Source organism: Aquila chrysaetos, chromosome 12 (assembly GCF_900496995.4).
Source record: "Aquila chrysaetos chrysaetos chromosome 12, bAquChr1.4, whole genome shotgun sequence".
Classification (NCBI taxonomy): Eukaryota; Metazoa; Chordata; class Aves; order Accipitriformes; family Accipitridae; genus Aquila; species Aquila chrysaetos.
In genome coordinates, this window is record NC_044015.1 from 35,978,447 (window position 1) to 36,004,221 (window position 25,775).

A 25,775-nucleotide genomic window follows, 5' to 3' on the forward strand; every position below is an offset into this window, starting at 1 on the left:
CTGGGCCTATTTTTTATTAGGTCAACTGATACAGCTGGGAAAAAAAAGACAATTATGCAAAACACAAATCCTTTTTCAGGACTTACACAGAATTATTTACTTTGAAGGCTGATACAACTTGAGAATAGTTACTGAGTTCAATTTAATCGTTGTTAGACAACTTGCAAGAGGAGCAGAGAATAAAACCCATAGAATAACTTTTAGTAGCTGAGTAGGGTAATTGTAATGTGCAATAATCCCATTATTTCCACTGAGTCCTTGTCTTTTAGTGCCCAATTGAGTTTTGGTGTCTAAAATCCCTTAAAGGCAGACTGGTCTGGAAAGTAAAATTCATAATGCTACTGAACAGTGAAAATGGACTCAGTAGACAAGTTGGGTTTGTTGTATACAATTTTCCCCAACTCATGTCCTCAGACAGCTCTTCAAAAATGATCTGTAGAAAATTCTCTGTTTGTTATGGGAAGTTATGGTAAGTGCCTTTTGGACAGGATTTCTTCCTTTAGATGATTAGTTTGGTGGATGAGGGGAGAGCAGTAAGTGTTGTTTACTTTGGCTTTACTAAGGCTTTCGACACCATCTCCCACAGCATCCTCATAGACAAACTGATGAAGTACAACCTAAATAAATGGGTAGTGAGGTGGACGGAAAACTGGCAGAACCACTCGGCTCAAAGGGGCTCATCACTAGTGGAGTACCCCTGGGGTTGATAGTTTAACGTCTTCGTTAACAACCTGGATGAATGGACAGAGTCCACCCTCAGCAAACTGGCAGTCGATACAAAACTGGGGGGAGTAGTTGATAACGAGATGGTTGTGCTGCCATTCAGAAGGACCTCAACAGGCTGGAGAAATGGGCAGAGAGGGTTGTCAGGAAGTTCAAGACAGGGAAATGCAAAGTCCTTCACCTGGGGAGGAATAACCTGTCCACCAGTACAGGCTGGGGGCTGACAGTCTGGAAAGCAGCTTTGCGGAGGAGGACGTGTGGGAGTGCAGGTGGAGAAGAAGGTGACCATGAGCCAGCAATGCGCCCTTGTGACAAAGAAGGCCAAGAGCAACCCCGGCTGCATTAGGAAAAGCATTACCAGCAGGTTAAGTGAGGTGATTTTCTTCTCCTCTATTTTTCTTTTCAGTTCCAATAGATGAACACTAGGTATTACCCTGCCCTCAAAAGTATAGGTAGTATAAGAATGGCTGAATTGTGATTATATGGAAAAAACAACTGTTGTCTTTTAATTATAAAAAGGAGAAACGTTCTTCAGCTATGACATCCAACATTAATAACCACTGCAACATAAACAAAAATATATTCCCCCATCCTTGAGAATGGAAAGCTACGCCCTTTACCACAAAACACTGTCTGCATGCTTATGTTTAAAAAGGTTTAATTTTTCACCCTGGTACAAAAATACAGTACAATGTGATGGCAAGGCATTCGCCAAAAAACATTCAAAGAATAAAAGGGGAATTCCCCGTAAAGCTTCAACATAACCCACCCTCACTTGATAAAACAATCAAAAGGTGAGTGCCCAAGGAAAAAGTTAAATTTCTGCCCAAAGGCAAATAAAGATGAATCACACACAGTTTTACACAAAAATATGTTTGCAGAGCTAATAATTTCACATGCTAGTTGGACATTCATGAAATTTATTCTACTTGGCTTAGTGGCAGAAGTCATGGTTTGGGATGTCTAGAAAACACCTGGCCCAGGAACATGCCCCATTGATAGGAATCCCCAGTAAAAACAACGGGATCACATAATACCAGTGGAAAAGAGGGATCCAACCCTGCTTAAGCGTCAAAATGTTGGCTACTTCTTGTTATTCCAATCACACTGTTTGTCCTCAAATAATGTTTCACCCTACACAGCTCCCTTTTAACACCAAATATTAGTGGTTGCTCAAACACACAAACTGATGTGTTTGCACATTACCTAGTTGCAAATAACCATTACAGTACAAACTGCCAGGCAGAGGAGGAGATAACACTGTAACTGATGCATGTGTGTGAACTCCAAACAGGGTTTAAGCTAACATTGTTGACAGAAGAATTATGTCCCTTCAGTGCATCTACATTCTTGGTCTGTTTAATCATTTCCTTTTAGAGTTTCGAAGTGATGGAAAAGCATCATTCAGTGTATTCATTATAGTTCATCTCCCAGGTGTTTTTGTTTGAAAGCATCACCTGTTAGCTTCTCCTGGGCCTCCTTCATCCCTTGGACAACTGAAAGATTAGACAGAGAGGTATCAACTATTAATCTCAAGATCAAAACATCAAAGCAGACTGGTAATGAAAGTGTTTTAAAACAATACAGGTACAGAATGTAGATCTACAAATTAACCTGTGGAAAACAAGAACAGTCCTGCGCCTTTTTCCTAACTATTTGTAGCTGGATCACGCGAATTGCATGATTTGCCATGTCACAGCTGGAGACAAAGTTTAGGTCCTATAGACATTATAGTAGGTATTAAGGCGAGTCATGATTCTGAACATGGTTCCTCAAGGCATAAAAGAACCACTCACTCACACTGTATCTAACAGCTCCCAGTTATGCTGTAAAGTATCATCATTTTTCTCCACTCAAAAGCGAAGGTGTGTCCTTCACTCAGGACACACCCAGAGTTTCATCTCACTAAAAATGCACTTCAAACTACTTTGCACATACCTTGATCAGCATTGGTATAGAAGTACTTGTAGCTGGGGTTTCCTTTCTCGTTTATGATTTCTGGGTGGACTTTTCCACTGGGGTCTATGAAACAAGACATCAAACAGGAAATTTAGGTGGTAACAACAGACAATTGGTAACAATAAGAACTGTGAGTGGATACAACAGCTGTGGCTGCCTTACCCATGAAAAGGATTCTGGGAATGTAACCTCCATCAGGACTAAAGGCTTCATCCTTTGGCTCTTCATCATCCTACCAAAGCAGGACAGAAGAGAGAGAACATATTAGCAAGATACCCAACAAAACACAGCACTCATTTTAAAGAAACAAGCTATTGCCTTCGGACTCCATTTACCCTGAGCAATTTACATCTTGAGCAGACACTAGGTAACTGCGGTATCTTCCACTCTCAAAGGAAAAAAAAGTTATTTTTACCTAAACAAGTATCATTTGTGAAAATAATCATTTTTTTTTTCTGTTCTGTCAATTTGCATTAAAACACTCCACTCTGGTGTAGGAATGGCTGATATGTCATGAGAGAATGAAAATAAATTCCATTACTGCGGCACAGAATGACACAAGGTACAAACTGTTAAAGAGACAATGGCAGATAGCCAGGTTTATAAACACAATTAAAATAACCAGACTGAAGAAAATTCTTTTTAAAACAATCAGCTATATCAATCAATCCTGAATACCTATTCAGGAGTGCAGGATTTAGGATGTACACAAAACAGGATGCAACCAGTTATGTAGGATTCCAAATACTTAATTACTAGGCAGTAATATGGATACAAATCAGAGGGCAGCCTACCTCAAGGTTGACCATAACAAAATTATGGGCAAGTTCAGAGATCTCCTTGGATTCGGCAAACTTTGGCTTTAAAGCTAATTATGGTGAAAAAAGAAAAAAAAAAATAAAAGAGGAGGTGTGTAAAGACAGTGGAAAAGATTTCAGGTTTTCAGGTCAGCATCAGAATCTCAACTTCATTCCTCCCTCTGGAGAGCTGGTACTTTTCAATAAGCAGTGAGTAAATGGAATATATGTATGAAACCGTTCAAGCCAGGCTCAGAACAGCAGGTAACTGAAGCAATCCTTGCTGGGCAGCCATATGATGAAGCCTGGCCAACAGGCATACTCCGTCATATTTGAACCAATGGAACAGAAGCAAAAAGCTTGCTGTAAACCACTATTCTCACTCAACTAGCTCATCCTTTAAGCTTAGCCATTATGCCCAGCTTGTTCGTTTGTGATACTGAAAGAGACAAAGCCTCATCTTTGAAGAACCACCAGCTGAAAGTAAGGCAATTTACACTTAATCCTTGAACATCATTCATTCTGTTCCATTTTTTATAGCCAAGTGCAGGAGAAATTGCAGCCACTACAGAAGTGCAGTAATGCAGCTGTTATTTTGCTGGCATTTAGGCATGGCTGACTTTTGGCAGCGCTAAAAGGTAAAGTGGCACGGTATTACACCGCTCTAAATGAAATACAAATACCATTAGCTACATTTTGAATGCAAAGTTCATGTTTCTCATGGTTACATGATTTGTATACAAAAGTTCATCAGAAATTTCAGCAAGTTCTAGTATTAAATACACTTACCTTTGCAAGCTCCACACCAAGACTTGTGGATGATAACCATAAGAGGCAAACCACTAAAAAAAGAAGAAAGGAAAGGGAGGAAAGGAAGAAAAAGAAAGAAAGAAAAAATTGTCAAAGAAAGCTTCCAGTTGAGCCTCTAAATCACTACATTGTATTACATACACATTTTAACAGTCAAGACTTCTACAAAGGCTAAATGTAACAGAAAATGAGAGACATGTAAAGAGATTCTGCTGTGTTCTAAGGTTGTCTTGCAAAAAGTTCTCCCAATCTTAGAACACGTATAATAGTAATTTATTATAACTGCCAGACAATAACTGCTCATAGAGGAGGAGACTTTCTCTTTGGAAGATCTGCTCTTACTAGTTTATGTTTCAGTCACCTCCTATGACTAAGACCCTCCATTGAACAGTAATCACACACAGTAACCTAGCAAACCCTCTGGCTGCCAGGCTAGCTTCCTACATGTTGGCATGCTGAAACAAATCTGTGACAAATGTGACAAATGCCAGGACTGAGGAGGAGGGGGGGCCTGTGTGGAACTGCAGCCTCAATAATGTGCAATGCAAAAGGACCAAAGTTATTCTTTATTATTCTCTCTCTCTTCCCAAATAATTCACTTGACCTTTACTACCTATGCTACCCAGAGGTTAAGTTTCCATCGCCCCGAGATATGTTTTATTTAATCCTATTCCTCAAAAATCCCTTCAGCGTTTCACCTTCTGACAAAATCAAACTTACCCAGTTCAATTTCTCTAAGCTCCTTTATCACACATTCAGGCTGCATTATGCAATTAGACAAGAGGGGCCTTAAAGACACTACGAATTCCACATGTTTCCTGTTGTTAGGGTTGGTGATCCAATTAATCCACCACTTCACTGCTCCTGACTACTGTGCATCAATTTTACCGTTCTAACAAGAAAAGCAATACAACTACAGGTGACTTTTGTTGCTATTGAACACATCCAGGTAGTACAATACTTACCTCCACACTTTCTGCATGCAGAAGTCCTTACTAACACTTTCATTGTTTCTACCATCCAACAGTTGAGCTGGTGAACACTGACTAGGGCAAAAAACTAAGAAAGACTAAGGAACAAGGAATTGGGAATCTCATCCCTTTTCTCTCATCAATAAACCCCTTAAGCTATGGCATAATATCCAAGGGAAGCTGGTAATAATGATGTAGCTTCCAGAACAGTAAGAACAGCGTAAAACTAAGTGAAGGAAAGGAAGGACTCTAGAGAGAATATACTACATGGATACTTCTTTCAGGATATGCCAAGCAAAGCAAACTGTAAGCTTTCTGCTACTGTAAACTCTGTTACCATATTAGAGGTTAAAAATAAAGTAAAATTTTCACACACAGAAATTACAAACACCTTTGCACATAACAGCAACTAAATTACTAGCAGAACAGATGTATGAGTTTTTCTTTAGCTGTAGATAGATATGAAAGGAATTCTCTACTTAACAGCATTCAGTTATGGCTTTCAGAACAAGGAAAGGGTGGAGAGGAAGCCATTAACATTTAGAGTAGTTCAAACAGAAGTCTGCCATTTATAACTAACCAATATTTTATCACCTTTACATAGCACACTGTTTGTAGTAAGGAGCAAGAATACACATTTCCCTAGTAAAGCTTGTATTGCACCAGCGCCCTCTCCCTGATGATGAAAAACCAGTTTTTTTTCATTGTTTCCATACAGTCCAACATGATTTTGCCTCTTTCTTGAGGAGAGGCTGATTTAAGTCTGGAAAACACCCATTGTTCTTATCATCAAGGATCAGTGCTTCATGTCAGAAGAGTTCAATCATCTGGTAATTGGTACTGCAAAACACTTTTTTTTTAAAGTTAAGAGAAATTTTCAAAGCAGATTTTAAATGGAAGTGCTCACAGTCTTGAAATACCAACTCTTAGTCAGTGAGAACTCACAAAAGTTTCAGAGACACTGAATGTATTTTCTCAGCTTTATTCTCTTTACTTTGACTGGGAAAATAAACTTATTTACATCAAAACATTTTTGTAGTCATTTCTCAGTTCTGCAGTGCCTAAGTCTACCTAGCAGCCAGTACATCAGATAAACAGCCAATGTAATTGAAGTGACCCTTCTTGCCCCGCTTTACCATTTCCTCCCAAGTAGCACTACACATACAATTAGAACCAAAAGCCACAATTTATTAAAATGAGGGATGAAGTATCCACCAGGTAGTGAAAAGTTTATAGAATATGTGGTATAGCAAAGACTGAAATTAGTTGAAACTAAGCGCAAAACCAAGTTACCCATCACACCTGGTACAGGCCTACGGGAGAGTTTCACCCAGAACAGACACTGTCATTTTAGCGCATTCTTCCTATGAGAACACTCATTCTTAAACAATTAAGTGTTTTCCAAGCTGCTTAATGATGACCTTGCAGAGAAAAGACATAGCAAGTTATTTTAACAGAATAGTCCTGCAGGTCGGTTAAGACTTTACTCCATTTAAGGCACACAATTCATTGTTAAACCTGAAACAGAGAGGTTTGAGTTTGCTAAGCCAGCACCCTTCTGTAGTGCAGTTTGCAAATCTGTCTCTGGGGTTCAGTAGGATTTTCTGAAGCAGTCGCATCCTAAAAACACAGCTGGTTCCAGTTCTGGACCTGAAGTCTCTTTTGCAGCTTGACATTATCTGGAGACAGCCTTGGAAAAACAATCTTCTTATTCAAGACATACACATACCAATGTGGAGGGGACAGGTTTTCCCTACGGTCACCACCTTCTGGGCTTTCGTGTTCAGATGCTATTTGAGTACCGGGGTTTATGTCTCCATAGGAGACCTCACTCGCTCGGGGACGCAACAGTAGCTCTCCTTTCCGAAAGATGCAAGCGGGGAAAACGCAGGGGTGAGGGAACAGCATCCCTATGGACCCTCTTAGCAACAGAGCTTGCTCGGCTGCTGCAGGGACACGACATCCATCCTCCCAGAGCTGCTGCCGCCACACGATCCGACGCGCGATAGGTGGGACCCCAGCTCTGCGGGGTCCGTGGCTGGAAGGCACGCTCTTACTGTTGCAAGCACTCCGGGACCGGAGCACGGCCCGGGCTGCGTGTGGCACGGGTGAGAGGGTTCACTGGATGCTGCGGCTCAGGTACTGCAGGAACATGCCGGCCAGCTGGGGCAAGTTTTCGTCGCTGGGCTGCATCTTGGTGTAGCTGATGAACTGCCTCCGCAGGCGGCTCAGCTCGGCCATGCTCACGGGCCGGTTCAGCACCAGCCCTTCGGCGACGCCGGGGACGCGCACCACCTCCCCGGGCTGCGCCCCGCTCCTCTGGGCGGCCATGACGGCGGCCAGCACCTCCTGGGTGACGCGGTCGAGGTGGTGGAGGAAGCCGCTGGACTGCAGGGGCTGGCTGCGGGTGGCGCGGTGCGGCGGCGGCGGGGCGCTCTCGAAGAGGGCGGCGCGGATGGCGGCCAGCGGCAGCGGCTCCTCCCCGCGCACCGTGAAGAGCGGCCGGTCCCAGCGGTTGCGCGGGTCGGGGGCCTCGAAGGACGGCTCGTCGGGGCCGCCCGGGCCGCCCGCGCAGTGCAGGAGGCAGCGCGCCGTGCCCGCCTGCCGCGCCGCGCAGTACAGCTCGTAGCGGATGCTCCGCAGCTCGTTGCCCGCGTCCACGATCACCACGTCCCGCCGGCTCAGCCGCCGCTCCACCTCGGCCCGCAGCGCCGCCCGGCCGCCCTCCGCCTCGGCCACGACGTGCGCCCGCCGCTCCGGCCCGCCCAGCGCCGCCCACAGCTCCGCGGCCCGCCGGCTCTTGCCGCTGCCCGGCCGCCCGCACAGCACCACCAGCGGCATCCTCTCCCCTTCGCCCGCCCCGCCGCCATTCTGACCCGGACGGCGACGGCGACCGCTTCCGCTCGGGTCGCTCGCACCCCGCCCCCGGTCGCCCGGGCGACCGCGGGCCGCGCCGGAGCCGGTCGGCCGCGGGCTCGCGTGGAAAGCCCTCGGGGCAGCGCGCAGCGGCAGGGGTCCGGCACGGCCGGCCCCGCGGGCCAGCGCCTCAGACGGCCCCAAGAGCTGCGGGGAACCGCCTCGCTACAGCACGCCTCTGGCCCAGGGACGCCGTCCTGCTTGAAAGCGCGACGGGTCACGGGGGTTGCCCCCGGGAACCAGACGCTCGGTCCCGGTATGACCGCCGGATCCACACCCGCGCCCGCAGGGAACTTCAGAACGAGGCGTCTCCAGCCTCTCCCGCACATCCAGATTGTGCTATTCACGGAACTGAAACCCCGAGTCTTGAAACTTCCCGGACCACCGGCTCAGGCGCGTCTCACTTGATGCGTAACAGACGGTTCCGTACAAGTTTTCTTCTCCTGACCTAAGGTCAGACTTAGACCAAAAATCTGCTTTTTAGGCTTATCTTTTCCTTGTTGGTGGTGGTTTCTCCCAATCCTTCAATTTGCTAACACCCAAATGCTGCTGAACCCCAATCAGCGAGCCGGTCCGTGTTTCCGGCAGCGAAAGGAGAGCGCGTGCCTTACACCCGTCCCTTGCTGCGGGGGGGGTTCTGAGCAGAAACGCTCACCCTGCCTCAACCTGACAGCTCGCCACCCCTCTCTCCCTCCCTCCTCTGTCTCATTTTACAGCTTCCTCTGCTTCGCTGCAAAGTAATGCTACAATTGTTCCTGCAAATACTGAAATAGTCCTTTTTTTTTGCACAGGTGTATCAAATAAATGCTAAAATAACCAGTTATAAAAACCTGTAAGACTTCTGAACTGTACCATCTGGGTTAATTTGGTGTCTACGCTCGCCAGATAGATCCGTCTGAGAGCAGAATTCAATTAAACAGCAAACCTGGAAAGCGTAATGAATTTCCGCTCGTGTCAGCATTGTCAGAGCTAGGTTATAAATTTAAAAGTACAAGTAGAATCCATAAGCATACAATTTTCCCTCTCACATTTTAACAAGAAACAGAAGAAATTCTGAGAAAAAAGTGCATCAAAATGTTATCTTTTACCTTTTCACAGAGACTGTTCTTTTTAGAGTTTAAGCTTAACCCAGAAAGGGCTCCACTTAAACAACTTACCAGTTCACTACAGTCTGACACTTTCAGACTTTTTCTGCAGATGGTAAAAAAATAACTCTTATCTCCCTCTGAGGCCTCATCTGTATAGGCCCATTGAATTTTACGGAAGCTATTAGCACTGCCGAGTTCAAGGGGATGGAGTACTACTCAAACATGTGTCTGTGGGTTTGAGAACCATCTCTTTCTTTACTATGATAAACAATTATTTTCTTCTCATTTCAACGACACGCTAGGACTTCAATCACTTAATTCGACTGCAGTGATTAAACCTAGGTGGTGCTTCAGCAAAGTTGGCATAACTCTGTATTTTCTCTCTAATAAGCTATAGGGATCCGAACAGTCTCCTAAACCACCTTCATGTTTGTTAACAATTACTGTTTTCTGTGGTTACATTTAGGATTGACACGGAACCTTTGTGAATGTTTTTAAAGGCACTTTTCTGTATTTAACGCTAGCTAACATACCTGGCTGCCGCCTCTTTCTTCCCATCTTCTAGTGTTCTCCAATGAATATGATCTCCAAAACCTGCCAGAGAGAAGGGTTTATAAATGCTGCATAATTTAACATGTCAGCTAACAGAAGAAAACAGTCCAACCCTAAGAATATTGTCAACTCATTTTATATTCTTTTTTTAAAGCCAACTATAATCCCAGTCCTTGAAAGACTTCTGCAAATACTTACAACCTACATAGTCTTATGAGGAATCCCACTGAAATTAATTAACAAAAACATACCACACTCATTAATATTTTTATGTGTATGCAAATGACACCAAAATCTCCCAAACAGAGATTAGAAATGAAGGGCCTTCTGATTATTCCCCATTCTTTTTCAATCTGTGAACATTTATTAACTGATCAGTGACAAATTAAACATGTCAGCATTTGGCTTTCTAAATCCCACTGAATGTGAACTAAAGCAAAACTTAAAAATTCCTAGGCCAACATATGATCATTAATTGCTCTAACTATTATGCTAAGTATTACTGCTGATGTTAATATAATCAAAGAGTAAGAAAGAACGCCATGACACAGATTTCTGAACGTTACAGTGACTGAACGATGCAGGAAACATTTTATCCCATACCCAGGTAACAAGTCTTGTTATGTCAGCCGAGATAAGAGTGAGTGAGCCTACGTTTAACAACTGCAAAGCAGGGACTACCAGGTTTTTTGACCCTGTAGCCAACACAGCTCACGGCCAAAGCCACATGGAGAGCTGAGACGAAGGAGATCCAGGAACTGTTTGTAAGGGAACTCCCCTGCAAGACCTCCTCTCACAGCTCCAGAATGTGGGGCTGTGCTGGATGACCAAACATCAGCCTCGATTTTCCTCTTCCCATCGCTGAGGGTTTGGATTAGTCAGGAACCCCCAGTGCCCAGGGTGCTGAGGGGGGCAGATTTCGGGAGCTGCAGAGGGGTCAGGAGCCACAGACCGCCCAGTGCTGACACAGGGGAAAGTGGACATTGTCTCCAGTAGACCACTATGGCAAAGAAGCTGGACAACACCAATAACAGGGTCAACAAAACCTTGTGGCGCTTTAGTTCAGCATCCAGGAGGTTTGAACAGTTGGCACAGTATTTTTATTGCCTTATCTCTTCTCCTGACGTGAACAACTGTGAATATATATGATGCAACACATCAAATATTTAGTTGTGCTACAGTAAGGTGGGGACGCCTTGTCCATGTCCAATCACACACACATATCAGCTGCAGAGGCAGCCTCAGACACAAGGCTATGTTTGTAGCAGAGCAAAAAACAGCCGGATTAGAAGTCATGTTTACTCAGAATATCGACACGTCAGCTATTTCATTCAAAGGCCAACATGTTAAAACAGGGAAAACCTTCTATTGTTCTAGCTAGGAAACACTTTTCGGAGGCTTTTCTTTTTTTAAACTAAAACCCACTCTGTGGCGAGCTTCGGTATGTTTTTAAAAGCATTACGCAACACATTACAGAGTGTTTCTTTTGAATGAATGACATCTGAGCAATTAACTGTAAAACAAGAGGGGAATGACCGGGATCCACACCACAAAGCTTTGCTGTCATTGATCAAATTACCTTGCTACCAGCCCCGAAGAGGAGATTAATCTCCACGAGGGGCTAAAGCCAGCACCTGGGGTGAGGCTCAGGGCCCTGGGGCACTGAACCAGGCTATTAGACATGGCTATTAGACAAGGAGACCTCGGCGAGCCAGAGGAGAGGTGAGGAGCGGTGAAGAAGGAAAAGGGACGCCGAGGGCGGGAAGGAAGAGCCGTTCACCGCCTGCCAGGAGCCAGCAGAGGCTGGGCAGGCCTGACAGGGCACCTTGGCACCAGGCGGGGCACTGAGGGGATGCGCCCCCCACCCCACTCCCCGGCCTTCGCCACATAAAAGCGGGGCCCCTCGAAAGGGAAACTCCTCGAGGTTTAGCCTGAGCAGAGCCAGGACGGCAAAGATCGCTTAAAGACCCCCTCATCTTTAAAGTCAATAGGCAGCGGTCTCCCTCTAAACGGCGGCGGCAGTGCCAGGCCGGCCCGGCATCCCCCCCCCCCTCCCCGCCGCCGCGGGCTGTGGGAACCGGCCCGGCCCCCCGCGCCCGCATTCACGGCAACGGCAAAAGCCGAGAGGAAAGCCCGAAGAAAACGTTTGCCTGACCCTTTCCGAGCCCTTCCGCGGCGGAGGCTGCGGAGGCCGCCAGCGCCAGGCACAGGCAGAAGATGGAGGCTGCCGCGGGCTGAGCCTTCATGGTTGTCGGCGCGGGCAGCAGCGGCACTCCGGGTGCAGCCCCTAAACCTCCGAGACGGCACCGGACCAGCTTAAGTGATTATTCTTTCTCCTCCTTTTTTTTTTTTTTCTTTTTTTTTTTTTCTTTTTTTTTTTCCCCCCCCAAGCCCAGGAAGTGATGTGAGGCGGATGTGGGCGGCGCACCGCCCTCACCTCTCAGCTCGGGGGTGCCGGGGGAGGCTGGGCGGGAATGGGCTGCCGTGGGCATTTCTCTCCCCCGCCCTCTGAGAGGGGGGGGGTCCAGCCGTTTCCCTCTCGGTCAGAGCAGCTCGGCTCCGCGCAGGTAGCCGAGGCCTCCGGGGCAGGAGTACCTCAGTCACACCGGGTCCCCAGAACCCCGGTTACTCCCCTGAACAAAATCAAGGGTTACCCCGGCGGGAGCAGGCAGTGAGGGGCGGGTTCGGGATTTATTTTCTCCTCCCAAATAAATCCTTTTGTCTCACGCGGCTGGTTGGGAAGGTAAAACCGACAGCAAGCATTCGCGTATGAAGGAGGGTTCTCCGAGGGGGACAGCGCTCCGACAAGCGCGTGGTGACACGTTTGGAGCCGCCGCCGCGTCCCGGGTCCGGGTTACCGGCCGTCGGTCCCGTCCCGTCCCCGGAGACCACAACTCCCAGGAGGCGCCGCGCGCCGCGCGCCCGCCTCCCCGCGCCCCCGCCCTTGCTGCTATGCAAATGTAACGCCTCGGCGTCCGCCAATCCGCGGGCGGGCTGGCGCCGTCACGTGGCGCGAAGCTTCCTTTCTCTGTGCGCCTCTCTTTCCTTCCTTGGCCGCCATCTTGTTCTCACCGCGTGTTGGGCTGCGGAGGATCCGCCGGACTCGGGTAAGACCTTCCCCGCGCCCGTCGGCACCGCTCCGCCGGCACGGCCCCCCCACCCCCTTCCCCTGCCGCCTCCCGGCGTGGGGCGGGCGGGGCGCCGCGGTAGCTCGGTCCCGTCCCGTCCCGTCCCCGTCTGCCGCGCTGGGCCGTGGCGGGGCCGCGGGCGCCGGCCGTTCCTCGAGGAGAGGACGGGGGTGGGGGGGGGGAGCGAGGCCTTGCGCCGGGACGCGGTGTGGTGGGGCCTGCCCTGGCTCGGGTGGGCCCTGGGTCTCCCCTGGGGCCGCGGTGCCCTGGCCGCGTGGGGTTGCCCTGGCTCCCGAGGGACGGGGCTTTGATCCCCTCCCGCTCCCCGGGGCTTTGGGGGTGGCCAGGGAGCCGCCCTGAGTCCCTTCTCCCGCCTCAGGCCCTGTCCGTGTGGTGATTTTCCCGGCGGTGCTGGGGCCTCGCTGTGTCCCCGATCGCCCGCCGGAGCCCCGTCTTCGTCTCTCCGTCGCTTCCCCGGTACAATGCAAATGCGGAGGGGGTTCCCCCCTTTATTCAGGGGATCACCGGTGACTTACTGGGGCAGAGCAGCGAAATGCCTTCCTTGTGTTGGAAGGCTTGAGGTGTTTTTCCCCCCGTTACAGATTTTTCAGGTCTTCCAGCCTTTAAAGGTCCCACCTGACCCGTTGGAGATGCCACTTGACTAACTTCGCAGTCATTGAATTGGATGAATAGCTGCCAGAGGGTCATATAGGAAATCTGTCAAAGATGTGAACATCACCGAGTTTGGAGCTGGCTTATTAGTTAAATGTATCAGAGATTCACTATGTGGAAAAAATAGTATTCAAAGTAGTGTAGCGATGGGTCTCTCCCTGGGCTCTGTTCAAGGTGTTTTTCTAGAAGCACTCGTGCTGTACGTGCAGATTTGGGTGTGTTCTGAGTCAGTAGTTCAGTCAAATGGTTCCAGCAGTAAGCTAGCATACTTGGAAATTCACACTGCCTCAGACTGATGCAAAATGTAATGTCCTGTTGATTTGCCTCCTCATGGTACAGACACTTCAGCTAAACAAGCTGCTCCTGGACCACTTTATATTATTTAGTTGTGTGGCTTTAAAGCTTTTTGTTTATGTGTATTTGTTTGATGCACTGTTTTGTTGAATTTTCTGTAAGCTTAAAAGCCCACTGCAATTTTAAGAGTACTTTTAAAATGGACTGTGAAAATTTTTTTTTTAATATTTTGATGGTTAACTTGTATTTCATTCTTACTCTTCAGACACAGCACTATGAACCAAGAAAAACTGGCCAAGCTTCAAGCACAGGTCCGAATAGGAGGAAAGGTAAGAAAACCATCAGAGATGTACTGTTTCCTGTAATTTACAGGTTGAGGGAGAAACATGTCTGAAATTTGGTTTTCAAAGCATAGGTTTTAGTTCATGGGAGGGGAAAAAAAATATACTTTGAGGCCTGAAAAATACAGGTTTTGTGTGATCTGAATTGTAATGCTGCTGCCTGAAATGCAGTTTTCTTTCAGTTCACAGCTACTGGATGAGTAGTTTCTAGTGTGTAAGCTTTCTTTTTAATTCAGTGACTCTTTGTGACCTTGTGAAATCTCAAGCTGAGCTTACCTGTTGGTTATTCCAGTTCTGCCTTTCTCTTCTCCCAGTTGGGGAGTTCCTTCCTTTGTGGCAGCTCCAGGGCTTATCTGACTCTGCACTGAGCTGGTTTTTTTTCTCTGAGCCAGCAGGTAGCTAATATGACAAAAAAGCGTTTAGCTTATTCAGTGTAGGTGTTCATTTCCTAACTATAGTCAGGGTTGTTGTCCTGGTTTCAGTTGGGATAGAGTTGATTGTCTTCCTAGTAGCTGGTACAGTGCTATGTTTTGAGTTCAGTATAAGAATAATGTTGATGACACTGATGTTTTCAGTTGTTGCTAAGTAGTGTTTAGTCTCAAGTCAAGGATTTTCCAGCTTCTCATCCCCAGCCAGCAAGAAAGCTGGAGGGGCACAAGAAGTTGGCACAGGACACAGCCAGGGCAGCTGACCCGAAGTGGCCAAAGGGATATTCCATACCATGGGACGTCCCATCTAGTATAGGAACTGGGGGGAGTGGGGGCGGGGGGATAGCCGCTAGGGGACTAACTGGGTGTTGATCGGCAGGTGGTGAGCAGTTGCACTGCGCATCATTTGTACATTCCAATCCTTTTATTATTACTGTTGTCATTTTGTTAGTGTTATCATTATCATTGTTAGTTTCTTCTGTTCTGTTAAACTGTTCTTATCTGAACCCATGAGTTTTACTTCTTTTCCCGATTTTCTCCCCCATCCCACTGGGGGGGGGGCGGGTGAGTGAGCGGCTGTGTGGTGCTTAGTTGCTGGCTGGGGTTAAACCATGACAGTTGTACGAAAGTTTGCAGAGTAGGAATTCTAAAATTGCTGTCTGTGGAACAGTTTAAAAATGTTAATTACTTGGTTACGAAAGCGTGACCTTTTAAAGTCACTGTACTTGTGCCTCATCTTGGAAAAAATAAAGTTCTTGGGGAAACTTTTATATATTGCTAAATAGCAAATAGTATTTTTATAATCTAGCTTGTGGGAAGGGAGAATGCTGCTGCTGTTCAGTGTCATTTTGGTCTTTTACACTTAAGAAAAACCTTAAAATTTATGCTGACAGTTAAGACCGTAGGTGAAGAGAAGTAAGTTGAGGAGCATTTTTGACTACAGAGCTTTCTCATAGCTTAAAGATAGGTTCCTCAGAGTGTGATACGACTTTCAAAAATTAAAGTGGTGTGAGATTTTGAGAATAACTGACTGTTGTGTCTTGATTCTTTTCCAGGGAACAGCTCGCAGAAAGAAGAAGGTGGTGCACAGAACAGCTACAGCTGATGACAAAAAACTTCAGAGTTCCCTCAAAAAACTGGCAGTAAATAACATTGCTGGCATTGAAGAGGTATAGTGATAAGCGTTTCCTGTTTGAAATTAAATTCACTGTGTTGTTTTGGTGTTGTGGTTGGTTTTTGTTGGTTTGTTGTTTGTTCCCCCCCAAGCAACAGTTTTCTTTTTGCCTCAAAAACTTACAGGTCTGGTTATTGATAGGTAAAGTTATTTGATTGGTTGTTGTCTCATTCACATTAATGCATACATACCTAGAGAAAGAAGGAAGAAGGTTCTGCTGGCCAGATAGTGATAATAGAAGCTAGTAAGATGCTTGGCATGTATGTGTCCTGCATTCATTGCAAAACAAAACTCTTGATTCTTGACTTCATGAACTTGATTACCTACTTTAAAGAGAAGAGCATTAAACACACATGTACTGTGCAGGCACATCCAAAGCAAGGGTTGTGTGGTGCAGAATATAAAGGAAAGCACAAAAATACCTGGAGTAAGAACTTGCAAGTCTGTATTATCAAAATTAGGTCCTTTTACTGCATAAAAATTACCAAAATTGTTTGTGGTAGTCACAGGAGATGTTTCTTACAACACAGCAAAGACTCTACATAACCAGCTTCTGTGTTAGTGTATGTAGGACTGTAAAGGTTTCAGATATTCCTTGAATATGTCTACATACATTTAACATGTATGAAATGTGAAGTGAAACACTGACATTTACCATAACACTGTAGAGAGTGACACTCATACGTGGGAGGAGGAGGTGTTCCTTCATCATGAACTCAATATTACTGTAGTACTTGGTTAAAGAAGCATAATATTTAATCCGTGATTAATTAATTAAAGCAGGACTGCAAGGTGCCTCCAGAGGTCACCTAGTGCATACCTCTCTTCTAAAGGCAAGTACAGATTCAGTGTAGAAGCCTGGTTTGCTTGTAAGTTTTCGTACCTCTGCTACAGAAACAATTCAAATTGTCTGTTTACTTACACTTGATATGTATATGCTGAGCTATACAAACCCAAAGAAAGACACAGTTCTTGTTCTGTTTTGTGGTTGTTTCCCTCCCCATCCCTAGTGTAAGATCTTTATTCAGACATGGTTATTAAGGATTTTAAATGTCTTGATGTGAAGGAAGATAATGCAATATGCTTCTGCTTTGATAGCTAGATACAGAATTGCAGTATGTTGTTGTATTCAGCTGGACACAAGTTGACCTTGGTAAACTTTGTGTAGATAGAAGAGTTTGGGGAGGCTAGTAATGTTGAGTCAAACATTAGTAGCTCATCTTTGTGGTTTTTAAAAGAGGCTTTTAAGTAAGAGGATGACTGTGCTTGAAGCCTTTACCATTTCCCTATGTGTAAGGGACAGGGCATCCTTTAGTTTTGCAGGAAAGCAACACATCTGGTTTTCCTCTTCAAAACTTATTTTGAACTCTGCTGCTGTGTGAAGATTGATAACTTAGATGTTTTTATATTTTTAGATCTCTTCTTTAGTTCCCAAATTTTTGTTTTCTCCCTGTAACTTCTACTAAAAACAATACTTACTAGTTTTGTGACATAAGTTTACTACTACTGTTCGGTTTGATGGGTAGAACTCTCTTCCTTTTTTCAGACAAAATTATTTTCCGCTTTACCACAGTTTAGCCATGCCTAGAAGAAAAGCCTTTTTAACTTTCCATTCTGTCTCCCTTTTAAGTTAAAAAACATAAAATAAACCCATACAAATATGCCAGTATAATCTTTGATGGGGGTCACTGTATGATGTACTTAGTCTTAAAAGAGTCATCATAGAATTATTAGGAAGGCATAGAAGCCTGTTCTAGTGCAGTTGGTACATAAACCTCCAGGTCTGTGTGTATGTGTATAGGAAGCATCCTTGGCCTTGGGCTGCTTCAGCAATTAGGCCAGACTGTGAATCTTGTGCCTTTGCCAATTCTGCTGCACAAACGATAATGTTTTCCTGATAGGTGACACAGCTGTGAATGGTGATGTCTTAAACTGATGTGGCAAGGCTTTTTTGTTAAGAGCTTTTAGTTTGTAAAGAGTTACCATAGTGCTCAAGGTTTGGTTGTGTTTTTTCCCCCCTAGTCATGCCTGATGTTAACTCATTTATGCCTTACAGTCTAATAACCTATGTATGTTTTTTGCCTTTATTAAAAATATACATGAACTGTATGATAGCATATAAGCCTTGCATATTTATACGCTTATCTAAATACTATGTAATTTTATGAAGGAACCATAAATTCAACCTTTTCATATAGTATGTATGAACCCATATTTTGTCACTAACTTATATTGTACTTCCAGTTGAAATGGTGTTAATTCCAGACACTTTTGTCATGGTTATATTATTCTCTAGGAGGAGTACTAGTTTTGTAAATTTTTTTTGTATTAATATTTTAAATCTAGATTTGAATTAATAATTTATCATTCTTGTTCAACAAGATGCTGCACCATTTTGGTAAATGTTATTAATATATTTAAACAGGTGAACATGATAAAAGATGATGGAACAGTTATTCACTTCAACAACCCCAAGGTTCAAGCTTCCCTTTCTGCTAACACTTTTGCAATTACTGGTCATGCCGAGGCTAAACCGATCACAGAAATGCTTCCAGGCATCTTAAGCCAGCTTGGTGCTGACAGCTTAACAAGTCTCAGGAAGTTAGCTGAACAATTCCCAAGACAAGGTAGGTCTTTTTGGAACCTTTCATCACCGATTTAAAGAACATATGCAGTATAAAAGTTTTGACCCATATTTAACAGCAGCATGTGTGACTTAAAAGGTGATCAAAAGCATATGTACTTTTATTTATTTGCCACTGTTGTGGAAATATGGGGGGCGGGGGGCAGACGACATTTCTTTTCTTGTTGATTCAAGATTCTATATAGGCAGGCCCTGATTTAAAAAAAAAAAAAAAAAATCTGGTAGGTCAGGCATGCTGTGATTCCAGGTGTACAACTGCGTATGACAAAATACTTAGGAAAGCAAGTTCATGCTTTTACTTGGAAAAACTCAACAGGTTCTTTTTGTCAGGGAATTGGATTCTGTTTTTTTTGTTCATAAAAAACATTTCTATTGTGGATAGAGAGGAAGAAACACGTTCTGTGTCTTCTACTCTATAATTCTGTTTGGAATTAAAGCAAGACTTTTAAAAATGAATTAAAAATCAAAGATTTGATTCAAAATTTTAAAAAAAAATCAAAGTTTTTAATGTGATTCTTTATTTTCTACTCATTTTAAAGCCATGGGAGCTTGGTGTGTGTGTGTGTATGTGGTATAACTATTACTGTAATTTTATGGTTAAGAAATGGAGTCTGGGGACGATCCCTTTTAGGATGGTACCCACCTTGGGGAAGCACTGTAGCATGTTTTGTAGAGGTCTCAACTACTGTCCCTAAGCAAGTTTGTAATTTAAGAATAGATGGAAATTTATTCTTGCAATGGTGTATGTTATGAAATTAATCAGTTACCAGTCTGTAGACTTTGATATGAGTTTGTAGAAGTTTTCTTAGACCGCAGAACAGGTACACTGTACATTACAAGTACCTGTATCGGAGTTCATTGCCAAAAACTACTTCATGATATCAAGCCCTGGTGATGTTGGACATTCAAAAATTTTTTTCATATTTGTACTGGTTAGATGGTTATGGCCATTAAAAAGACTGTAATTGGACATGTTGCATTTGTCTGTATTTGGAACTGGAAAATACATTACCTGTTCTAATGTTTTAAAAAAATATTTATTCCTTCTAAAGCAATAATTTTTATTTCATCTATATTTCATGTTCAGAGTTTAATTGAAAGTAAAGGGTCTATTTTTCCTTCTTTACTAATATGTAAAATACCTTTCAAAATTGAGAAAGATGGATTGTCATAAGCATATTTCTTTGATACCACCTCAGTACCAATGGATTCTTGCCATGCTTTCTTTAGATTGTACAGGAAGTCAGACCAATGAGAAGAAATGCTTTCTTTTATTTTTTAAGTTCTTGCATTTCTCTAGATTACTTGTAGCATGTTCCAACTTCCATGACTTAAGACTAAGTTTGATGCAGGACCCTTGAAAGGGAAATAGTTTTTCCTACAGTTGTGGCCTCTTGATAATTGAATCATATGATATGTTGGTCTCTGATTGGTACCACATTATTGTTGCATTGAAACACATGACTTCAGCTAGAAGATTTAGTCACGCTGGTTTTCTTTCTGTATCATTTGATCTTTTGCTAGCTCTGCATTAATACCCCTAAGCATTTGAAAATGGCTGTGCTAATACTTTGGTATAAGAATGTTCATAAGTAGACCTTATGGTCATGCTGTTTACTGTTGATACCCGGTCACTGTGTGTTTGTCACTATTGGGGGTTGGGGAAATGCTTTCTTTTTTCACTTGTATGTTTTTTTTATTTTGTTGTGTGACTGTCCCTAATTCTGTATAATGAAAACTCAGCACCAAATTTCTTTTTACAGTGTTGGATAGTAAAGCACCAAAATCTGAAGATATTGATGAAGAAGATGATGATGTCCCAGGTAGGCACATACACAGTTATATGTCCATTTAATGTATAAATATTTCAGTTCATGCATTTAAATATTTAGCTCCTGATGCAATTATACCTCTCACTTACTAAGGGAGGCTTCATATACTGGACAGCATTAAAACATTGATGACTTTGGATTCCAGCTTTTGAAAAAAGGTTTACCTTGTGCAAATTGCTTAATTCTTAAGTGAAAATAGATTAAAATACTTTCAGGGAGGTTGAACAGGTGGTCTAAATGTCCAGATAAGGTTTTAGGGCTGCAAAATGACATGATTGACATAGTCATCAGGTTGTCTTTAAATCAGAGTCTGGGGTTGGGGATTTTTATTTCTGTAGTAGGAGAAACAAAGCTTATGTCAGTGTCTGAAAGTTTCTCAATAAGTAAATATTGTAAATTCTTAATTTGTCAGTAACTGTCTATCAATCACTGCATTCTTCTATATCCATCAGTATGGTGTATTAGCTAAAACAACAAACTGGTGGACCCAGAGGTTCAATTCCTCATGCTCTGGCACTGGTTTATTTCTTTGTGACCTTGCATAAAAATTCAGTTCTCCAACATTTTCTGTTTCCTGGGGTACAACAGTTAATGGGTGCCTAACTTCAGGCATTCTTTAAAGAATGCTGATGGCTCAAGACTCAACTGCAGCTAGTAGAGCACCTCAGATCTTAATCACTTCATGTTAGAACTTCCACTCCTCTGAGTGTTCCTGCATTTCTAGTTCTTTGTGTATGTTCAAACAAACCATATTTTCTAAAGCCCTTTGAAATCTGCCTGTAAAAATTGGTGTACATAAGTATAGTTAAGAACTACTTAACCTTTCCTATAATACATGCATTTTCATTAAATTTATGAAGGTAATGGTACTTGGCATTACTGTATTAAATATCTTCATGTCTTTCAGATCTCGTAGAAAACTTTGATGAAGCATCAAAGAATGAAGCTAACTAAAACGTTAATAGTTCTGGAAGCTGGCATGGACTAGATTTAAGAAATCAGCTATGTGGTTCCAAAGTTTTAAAGAAACAGAGAACATCATCTGTTGATAGTTCAGTAATATAAATATTTTGTATTTTTATGATGCTGTTTGTTCAGCATTTTCTGTCAGTTGATTTTGCATTTTGCACTTACTCCCAGGATCTACTCTTTTGGTCAAAAAGAAATGTCAGTGCAGTTTGAGGGGTGTGTGCATGTGCGTGTGTGTATGTGTGTGGGTGTACATATAGTGGAGAACAAATTGGAGAACACTTATTTAACCTTTCCCCCTTTTCCTTTGGAAGTAGAAATAAAATGAATCTTCAGCATTGTTCCTTTTGATTATCACCAAATAGTGCACAGAAGGTAGTTAAGATTAAAATTTTGTCCACATTTTGTGACCTGAATTCATTACACAATTAAAACTTGGGTTTAATTTGCTGTTAACTATCGTACTTGCAGATGTGTTTCTCCTCCCTGTTGAAATGTGTACATGATAATTGTTATCAACCTTATGTTGATCCCAGATGATACCAAAGACGAGCTGTTTTACCGGCTTGTTTGGTACAGTAACTTTTTAAAAAAGAAAACTTGGTCTCGGAAAAGTGTGCTTTTTTTTTTTAACCTTTCTCAACTTTTCCTTCTTTCTTGTCTCTTGAACCTTTTGAGACAAGCTGATTTTTGACTCCTTCCACGTAGGCTTAGCAGTATGTTCTCCTGTTGATTATGTAGAGTATTTCCCATGTCAAAAGGAAAACGAACACCTTGGTTCTCTACCATCAGGTCACTTCCTAAACTTGGAGGTTTAGTTGGTAACAGTCAGTGCACCAGTTTTGCACAGTAACAGATTTTTGCTTGAAGAACTTCAAGCTGTTCTCTTGGCATGACTGCATTTACTAGCGGCTGATGATCCACTGTCATTCTTACGGCACTAGGATTTAAATGCACCCTGTGAGCAATGTTTAAGGTGGGAGGAAAGAGTTGTTGACATTTTGCCTGGCCTCCTGCTGGGCAGTTTGTGCAATGACTAGCTCTAAAGGGATTTTTTTTTTGCCTGTAACTTACCTTTGCCTATAACCTACCTCTAGGTTTGGTGTCATCTATGTAGTAGCTTCTTAAAAACCACAAATGCTCCTCAGGCATAAGGAGGACATTGGCAGGTACTGTTGGTACAGTGCAGTATTTATGACCTTTCTTTAAAATGCTTAATGTGAACTTGTTTTCTCAAGAGGCTCTTTCAAGGTTCTTGATGTAATGTGCATTATGGTATAGCTAGACATCATTGTAACCTGTGTCAAGGGCAGCTGTGGCTTAAGAAAGCCGTTTTTTTTTTCTCTACATCTGTCACTTAACTATGGCTTAATTGGAACATATCAGCTTTTTATGTAGGTTCATATGCTAGAGAACTGTAAAAGTACAAGGTAAACAGTACATGAGTTCTGGTGACATCATCATAAAACCACGAAAGCAGAGCTGTAGTGGTTCATCATCTGAACTCCTCCATTTATTTTATAGGCTTTGTTCAGTTTTTCCTGTTATATTTTATATACTACATGGATCTTACTACAAAATAAAATAACAGTACAAAAGAGGAAATGCTCCCTCTTGTGTGTTGTCTCCTCCTCCCACCAGCACTAGCTGAGGAACGACAGGTGGATGCAGCAGCTGTTTCAAACAGCACTATATCCTTGCTGACAGTGACTGAGGAAGACACATGCAGGATTAGGGAGGATCCTGTTAGAGCTTCAGGATTTCACACTCCCATATACCCACTCTCCTATTTTCCCTGCAGTGTTGAATGAAACTGTGGTTTGTTGTATGGCTAATCTTAAATCAGCTGCAGATGCATTTGTTCTGTTTGTAAGGAAGAGATGTCTTCATTAACAGGTGCGCAGGCACACTGCATTGCCTTTTGCTGTCTCCACAAGCTCAAAGAGCAAATGAAGGATACTAGGAAACAGGTATTTGCAGTGTTCTTCCATTTGCTTAAGGGGCATGAGTGAAGAACGTTTCACAGTAGCAACTGTACTGAGTTTATGTATGGGACATCCCCTCCCCCTAAATACTAATCAGATACTGAAAACTTGTGCTTATTGGTTTCTGATGTAGGAAGTATGTTAAAAGTAATTTTGTGAGAGATTAAGCATTGGAAGCAGTGATTCCATAAGAAGTTTATGTAGTTGAGCTTTCTGATTCCTACAAAATACTCATTTAATTTTTGCTCTTGGTCGTGACAATTTACATGTTAAACCCTCACTTTTTCCTATGTTTGACAACCAGTAAACTAACTAAGTATGCTAGCTTATGTAGTTATATTATCTTCAGTTTTTTCACTGTATCTGGAAACAGTCAACCACTTACGATTTGCTGCTGGAAATACTAGAGCTTATCAATCATTAAACTGATTTTAATTAAAAGTAACCCATCAAGGCTGTTGTGGGAAAAGCTCTTTTTCTTCGTATTTATTCCTGGTATAACTCAAACAGTGTACATGCTGATGGAAATGCAAAGTTACTAGAAGAAGTTTTGGGGAGTGTAGGTACAATAAAAACTCCCCACGTGAAGGTGAACATTAAAATGTTCTTTGCTTGGTTTGAAGCATGGTAACCACTGTACTTCTGAAGCTCTTGAGCTTTACTTGCTCACTACTTAAATACTGTTGACACATGCAAAATACTGACATATTAAAGAACTTGGCAGTGATTTGAAAATTGGAAGATAGAGTAGAAAGTACATTGAAACATCTCTTGGATTGCATGTGAGAGAATCAAAGCTGAATCAGTAAAGACCAAAGAATCGAGAACTTGGCCAATGTGTAAGATGGCAAATGCTAGTCTTCCTGCCCTGTCTGCTAGTAGCTTTGTGTAGTTCGCTAGCTTGTGGATGGAAAGCCTGGGACTGGCTGGCTTCTCAGGCAGGAGAGCAAGTCTATAAAAACCTGCAGTTGTGGTGCATTTGCTCTATGAAAAAAAAAAAAAAAAAAAGCTCATATATGATGGATTGCAGAGATCACAGTACAGTCAGTGATGCTGGAGGCTTGGTACCGAGTGCTGGTAAGGGATTTCTCGTGCAGCAGTTGGTAACAAAATAAGTTTGCAGCTAAGAGTGTGGTAGGGTGGGAGGAGTTGATATAAAAAGAACATTTAACATACAGTACAGACCTTGACAAAAATAAGGTTCAGGTGAATTTCTTCTTTTTAACTTTTGTTATATAGTTGTTGGAGAGTGCACAAGAATGATAAGGATGAATTTAGAACTGCTATTGAAGTTTTACTGAAATATGTTGGTAATTCACTAGTATCTGTCAGCTTTTCATGGGAACTAGGAATTGCTATGAACTCCCTTCTGCCGGGATCTTCACAAATAATGTTTTGGATTTGGTGTGTACAAAATGAGCACTGGAGGTCTTGCAGATGATTTAATTACTGAGCAGTGTATTGATTGGCCAGTGTATTGCTGTTAACAGGAAGGAAGATACATATAGCACAGATTTAGTGTGCTGTTATAAGAGATGAATTCATGCCTCTACTGAGGAATGTCCCAGGAAGGATCCTCCTAAGTTACCCTGGAATCAGACTGTGCTGCTCCAGACAGTAGGGATGTACAGAGGGGCCGAGTGAACTGCCCTGTAGGTGAAGGTGAGTGAGTAAATTCTTCCACTGGCAGTTAAGATTAGTCTCCCTTTATTATCTGAAGACAATGCTGGTTTGTTCAACAAAGTGAACAGACAGATTGTTCTGGAGATCAAGATTATGCTAATTAAATGATCCACATTTTGTACTTGAGCAAATGAAGTGATGCAGAACAGAAGCACATCACAACAATAGCCATAGCAACTTTACAGAAGTAGCAGCAGAAGTACAGGCAATGGTTATTCATGTTCAACTGTTTGCTTTCCCATCAAGTAATTTTCTTTTTTTTTAATTCCCCCCTTGCTTTCAAAGACCAGTTTGCAGACACTGTAGAACTTCATAGATTTATTCAGGAACGTGGGGGCTGCAGTGTCAATCAAGGTAGCCAAGCAGAACAAGTGAAGAGACTTAATTCTAAAATGAGCGGTCTTGCTATGTTTGGGTGGAAGCTTGGGCTGATATCTGGAGCAGGGTTATTGGGAACTGGGCTTTCATTTCAGACTCTGGCACTGTGTATTTGGCAAGAAAAAAACATTTCCAGTGCCTTGGTTTGCCTTTATTTCAGGAGTACTGCTCTACGTCCTCTAAGTATGCGGTATGTAAATTAATGAACACAAAACCTGGATGCTTCTTGAGAGAAAAGAGCTACATCTGTGCAAATGGTATAAAAAGCTATTTTACTTCTGCGTGATAAATGCATACTATTTGGTGGGCTGTCAGTGCTATTAAACACCCTCTCACTAAACAGACCCACAGCTTGCTCAGATGCTGTTTTTTCTTGGCAACCTGGTATCTGTCAGATTCTCAAATATTAGGCGGCATTTCCTTGAACTTTG

General features: G+C 43.1%; 3 protein-coding genes across 3 annotated transcripts; 1 reads left to right on the forward strand and 2 right to left on the reverse strand.

Moving 5' to 3' along the window:
- Positions 1-12,214, reverse strand: TXNDC12 (thioredoxin domain containing 12). Its single transcript, XM_030031814.2, has 7 exons — positions 11,972-12,214; positions 9,798-9,858; positions 4,269-4,321; positions 3,477-3,550; positions 2,845-2,914; positions 2,662-2,745; positions 1-2,219 (listed from the first exon to the last, which is right to left on the reverse strand). The coding sequence occupies exons 1-7, from the start codon at positions 12,060-12,062 to the stop codon at positions 2,140-2,142; spliced, it is 513 nt and encodes a 170-aa protein (XP_029887674.1). The 5' UTR covers positions 12,063-12,214; the 3' UTR covers positions 1-2,139.
- On the reverse strand, positions 6,227-9,784 carry KTI12 (KTI12 chromatin associated homolog). Its single transcript, XM_030031811.2, has one exon. It carries the CDS (start codon positions 8,099-8,101, stop codon positions 7,379-7,381), a length of 723 nt encoding a protein of 240 aa, XP_029887671.1. The 5' UTR covers positions 8,102-9,784; the 3' UTR covers positions 6,227-7,378.
- A 538-nt stretch (positions 12,215-12,752) lies between the features above and the next one.
- Positions 12,753-23,728, forward strand: BTF3L4 (basic transcription factor 3 like 4). The gene is made up of 6 exons (XM_030031813.2): positions 12,753-12,923; positions 14,176-14,239; positions 15,735-15,848; positions 18,279-18,480; positions 20,261-20,320; positions 21,237-23,728. Exons 2-6 carry the CDS (start codon positions 14,186-14,188, stop codon positions 21,281-21,283), a joined length of 477 nt encoding a protein of 158 aa, XP_029887673.1. The 5' UTR covers positions 12,753-12,923; positions 14,176-14,185; the 3' UTR covers positions 21,284-23,728.
- Positions 23,729-25,775: the final 2,047 nt, after the last annotated feature.